Raw genomic sequence first — 5,471 nt, forward strand, 5'->3', positions numbered from 1 at the left:
GACCCTGCTCCGAGGGAAGGAAACCAGCCCACCCTCATCCCACCCCACCCCTGCTACGGGTTTTCTCGCTCTCCCACCTTACACACACACTTGCTCTCCTTCCCTTTTTCTCCCCTCCCAACACTGTTTACAGCAGACACAAAGACACGGAGAATTATTTGTGAAAACCGCTTTCCAAGGCATTTACAGTTTGCTGAAGAACCAATATACACTCCCTCCTCTTCTTTTAGGGATAGATTAAGAGATGTGAAGTTGTGTTGCGTAAGAGGACAGAGAAAAAAAAAAGGTAAAGCAGCAACAGCTGCTTGGAACCAACTTTTGTGATTTACAGCAGTAATTTAATTAATACATAACTCCAGGGCTAGCTGTGTGCCTCACCTTCCAGTGGCCCAGCCTCACCTGTTGAAAGCCCTCACCCACTTGTACTCCTTCAAAATTCTGTCAATCAGCCTTAAACTTGAAGTGTATCATATTCCCATGGCCAAAGTAAGCAATTCTGTTTACAAATAACAGTTTAAACAGTTCCAGAGGGCCAAAGGGACAGCTTAGAAAGAGAGATGCAAGCTCTTGCCTCCACATACATTTCACACTAGAGCTTCTGGCTCTAAAAAACATCCATTCAGTGAAAAAAAATCTGCTCTTTTACTTCAGCTGTCAGAGTGGCACCACAAACAGTGAACAGGGAGCTGCTTGTCTTCTCCAGCTGCTCAGATGACTTTTTTTCTAAACCCTGTTACAACATCAGGAACAGGTGACAAAACAACTCAGAAAAAGGGCCAGGAAAGTATTGACAGTTTGAAATATAAACACCACAGAACAGTACAAATCAGATCTATAATTAGCAAAAGGATCACACAGTTGTTTGGTTCAACTGCAGTTTGTGCCGGTTCACTGATCGGTATTGATACTGCAGAGGAAAGATTAAGCTTATTGTGTAAATCTGTAGCTGGAATGTACAAAGTACTCTGTGTAACAAACACAACCATGCCATTAAAGAACAATAAATAAAAGATGAAGAAATGAAAGATTTCAAACACGCTGCTATGAAAAAGGCACATCTGCAGCGTAAGAAGAGGTACAGCCGCTTCTGCTCACACTGTATTAGCACATCTCAACTGGTCAGTAACTGGGCAGGTGCTTTGGGGCACCTCCTTTAGAAAAACCTGTGCCAAGTTCACATGCGAAGCATGAAGCAATGTAAAACGAACAGACTTTTTGGGGGATAAAAGATCTTTTGACATTACAAAACATGGCAGAGCAAGATAAAGCGCAGGTGTCACAAAGGCTGCATAGAAGGTTTGAGTGGGGGAAGAATTTACATTTCACAGTTCGGGGGTCAGATTAAATAAATTTCTTTTTTTAAGTCAAAGTGCAATCTCAATGTTGATATAAAAAAGTCCTTGCAACAAAGACGTGGTGTTAATGATGTTGACAAATCTTTTCTTCTCAGCACTCATATCCTTGGCTCTATTTTTGCTGTGCATTGAGCTTCAACATTTCAGGGTCAATGAATTTCCATTTTTGTGCATTACCTAGCTTACTATCTCTGGGAATTAACTAGATATCAAATAATTTTAAGTAAAAATATTCCTGAGTTTCTACACAGTATCACATTTCCTTAATAATGATCCATTAAATCTTAAAGTCTTTTTCATCCAAATGCTGTCCCTTCTTTTCAAAATGATGTATTTCCAGTCTTATATGGGGCAGCGATCTGCAACAATGTCATTAGTGCTTAATTTCAATTCTTCCTCTCCCTTGGAAGAAATTTTTTCCTCTGAGTAACAACCCACCTCTCCTTGGTTCGCTTTGGCAAAGAGACAAAAGGAGACTGCCTCGGGGTGACAGTCTAACATATTTTCAGCAGCTCCTGTATTTAATGGCTCTGTTTTCCACAGTTCACAAACTAAAATAACAATCCCACAGTGCAATTAAGGACTGTATGCATACCAGGAGAACCCACAGTAAGCCTTGCTACAAGAAAAGCCAAAAAGAAGGACCCAAACCACATTTTCTTAGTACAAGATTATTTTTTTTCATATATTACAAAATTACAGTTTCAATAAAGAAGTAGAAAAATAGGAAATTATTTGGAAAGTGCTTGCAAAATATAAGTATTTCCTCCAAAGACATTAATTATTCCAACTACTACACAGAAATGATCTGAACATTCAGTGAACTACCAAGACGGTCCCAATCAACATACCAAACACAGAGGTTGAAAAAAAAAATGGAAAAGTATGTTTTTACTAAAAGGTCTATCTCCAACTGAGGAAAGCCAGGTCTCAGTTACCATTCTGGAATCCAGCTTCACTTGTGTCAGTATCATGTTCCTTAGGAAAGGGAAGAAGAGAAAAAGAAAAAAAAACATTAAAAATAGGGTAGAAATGTCTGATTTTTGTCTTTACTAGACTATTTGGGAAACAGGGAATACTTGTTAGTAGAAACAGCTGATCTGCCAATATGTTCCAAACAGACTTTGAAGCATCAAATTTACTATAAAGAATTATTTCAACACAGCGCTGCTTGTGAGTAACAACGCTGCCTTCACACGGACACTGCAGCGTTAGCAAGCGCTGCGAACGTTCCTGAGGGCACACTGCTCTTACTCAGTGCACCACTCAGGAACAGTATTTAGCTGAAATTACCAAAACTACACTCACATTGATTCATCTCCCAATTAAAACAAATGAGAGACTTAATAAATCGAGTGCTACACATTCTATACAGATTAACAGTCATAAGTACTCTGGATCACAATTCATTGGTCTAATTTATTGTACAAAAAATGTCTTAACACATCACTGTACCTCTTGCCAGTGACAAGCGTAGCTGCTACAAAGATACATCAGCCTCAGTGCTGGTACTACCAACTATTCACTTCTAATTCTGTTACTAAAAATACCTGATTCAATTTCTTAAACTCAACCACTTGGAAGAAGATGTGCTCCAGGATATATTTGGCATCTTGCTTCTCCTTTGGGAGTTTACTTGTTACTCCTAGGATATCGCCGCATTTTCGTACGTAAAATTCCAGGTCGTCATCAGTACCTAAACAAACATCCCAGGGAGGAAGGCAGGTGAGTATCACACACATCTGTACCAGCTGGGCAAAAACGTACTACAAATCTCATTTGTTGTTGGCATTCTGGGAGGTTAAATCCTGTAAAAATAGGGTAGAAATGTCCAATTTTTGTCTTTACTAGACTATTTGAGAAACAGGGAATACTTGTTAGAAACAGCTGATCTGCCAATATGTTCCAAACAGACTTTGAAGCATCAAATTTACTGTAAAGAATTTAGTGGACCAGCCATGATATATTTGCACAGCTAGTACTTTCTCTTTGTTTAGACTTAAGGTGTGTTTAGAATAATCTTAACATTTTAACTTCAAAGCATAAAAAGACATGAAATAAATCTGCAAGACTGTGCAAAGCAATTTATGCATGATATAGGAAACAGCAGGCAGAAGCATAATAAAATGTCATAAAACAAACACAATAAAATGTCATAGTACATAAAGTCATGTTATCAGTTCCCAAGGCCTTCCAATATCTTGTCCCAGGATAAGAGCAGCGGATTTTCATAAATGAGGCCCATGTTTTAAAATTAAACATAAGAATAAAAAAGCTCCAAAAACTTGGACTTGATTAACATGTAAACAATCACAATGCTCCACTTACATTTGTTTGTAATCTCTGCAAGACGAGCTTTCTCAGAGGAAAAAGTTTCATCCAAATCAAACAGCTCCAGAGGGGGAGGAGGCAATTCTCTGAAAGTAGGTGGAAAAACCTTGAAGAGAGGAATTAGCACAGCTTATTGCCAAATCATTTTTTTACACTTTACAGATCTCTAAGACAACACTTTTCGACTTAGACTGGACTTGAAGAAACTTTTTATAAAGTCAAAAGCAACTCCAAAGGCCACAGTACACAGGTACACCTTTTTAAAAATTCCATTTATATTTTGTGAAAATAACTGAATATTCCAAAAGAGTTTAGTCACAAGTACACCAGAACTATCACCTGGCATCACAACCAGACATACTGCCTCTGCAGTTTGCTTTTAGTTTTGCTCCATGACATGCAGGTGATGGCTGAGGTACTAAGCTCACCGTAACAGCTCACCTTGGAAACATATTCACATCAATTCTGGTAAGGGTATTTTCTTTTTCATGCAATCACCACTTATGCCACAAGGTGGACTTGAGTTTTTTTAAGAGCAGTGCATGAGATACTACTTTCAGTTGCACCCCTGCAGTTACAAGGATCCCAGTGAGGTTTCCTCAGTGGCCAGGGTAAAGAAGGATGGAGCCATGATGGCAAAACTCAAAGATACTCAAAGAAACCTCCTTTTTGAAATAAGCTTGACGCTGCCATAGTTCATGTTGTTGGCACCAGCCCAAATCTCTGCTGGTAAAAGTTTGGCCAGCCCTTGTTGTAACTTTTAATGTCCCCAAAATACAGGGCAGACAGAAGAGTGACACAGGCTGGCTCCTCCCCTGGCAGCAGTCTGGGTGTTATTCACACCACCAGTGCTTTCTGCAATACCACATTCTGTTTTCACAGCAAAGGCTGGACCAGCACCTCACAGGACTGGGGGCAGCTACTCAGCCCAAGGTTTATATACACACAAGGCATTCTGAGCTCTCTAGGAAGCTGTGCTATGGTACTAGATGTTACACATTCCAGCTCTGTTGATAAGAACTAGAAGCATTAAATAAGTGCTCTTTCCTAAAAGACAGTCCCTGCACTGTATTCAGGTCCCAAGTGATTAATCATTACTCCAGTATTACTCACTTTTTTCCTTTTTTTTTTTCTTTTTGAAAGAACTATGGAAATGACATACAGAGGTGTTAAACAGAAGAGTTCTCCATGTGCTGTATTAGGAAGAAGATAACTTACAGCTGGCTGGAGGACAGGTAGGGGAGTCTCAAATTGAGGCTGAATGAGTTGGAGAGGTTCATGCTTCACATTCAGCTGTTCATAAGCTCTGCAGCACAGAAAAAGACAGAGTATCAGAGAAGAAATGATAAAACAGCCATTTACACTTGCATGTAATAAAGGCTATAGAGATTTTTTTTCTGAAGACACCAGGGTCAACATTATGCACAGTCACTGCATCAAAAAAATGGGATGTCTAATTTTAGAAGGACCCCAGAAAACTACATATTAGTAGTAAGTGACTTCTAGAGCAAGGAAATTAGATAAAATTATGACAGAGAAGAAGATAATGACAGGTGGATATATAAGATGATAAAAAAGAAGTCACACCTCAATTCTTCAAGTAACTTTTAAAGGGATGAACGTGCATGAGGAAAAAGTGATCAGTTAAAAAAGAGCAGACTTGGAATTTCAAAAAGGTTTTTCAAGAAGTCCATAACCAAAAGCTATTTTAAAGTTGTGTTATGGGATCAGAAGGGAGAACCCACTATGAATTCACATCTAGCAAAGATACGAGAAATATAAAGT

General features: G+C 38.9%; 1 protein-coding gene across 1 annotated transcript in view; it reads right to left on the minus strand.

The window, feature by feature from the left end:
- Window positions 1–2,224: 2,224 nt before the first annotated feature.
- IFT52 (intraflagellar transport 52) overlaps window positions 2,225–5,471 on the minus strand; it is a gene marked incomplete at its 5' end in the record, with an annotated part of 9,158 nt that continues 5,911 nt past the window's right edge. Inside the window, 4 exons of the mRNA XM_010162702.2 lie at window positions 2,225–2,333; window positions 2,906–3,051; window positions 3,684–3,792; window positions 4,905–4,992. Coding sequence (XP_010161004.2) covers window positions 2,286–2,333; window positions 2,906–3,051; window positions 3,684–3,792; window positions 4,905–4,992 — 391 coding nt within the window. The remainder of the gene's footprint in view (window positions 2,334–2,905; window positions 3,052–3,683; window positions 3,793–4,904; window positions 4,993–5,471) is intronic.

The sequence above is a fragment of the Antrostomus carolinensis genome, unplaced genomic scaffold (assembly GCF_000700745.2).
Source record: "Antrostomus carolinensis isolate BGI_N321 unplaced genomic scaffold, ASM70074v2 scaffold18552, whole genome shotgun sequence".
Lineage (NCBI taxonomy): Eukaryota > Metazoa > Chordata > Aves > Caprimulgiformes > Caprimulgidae > Antrostomus > Antrostomus carolinensis.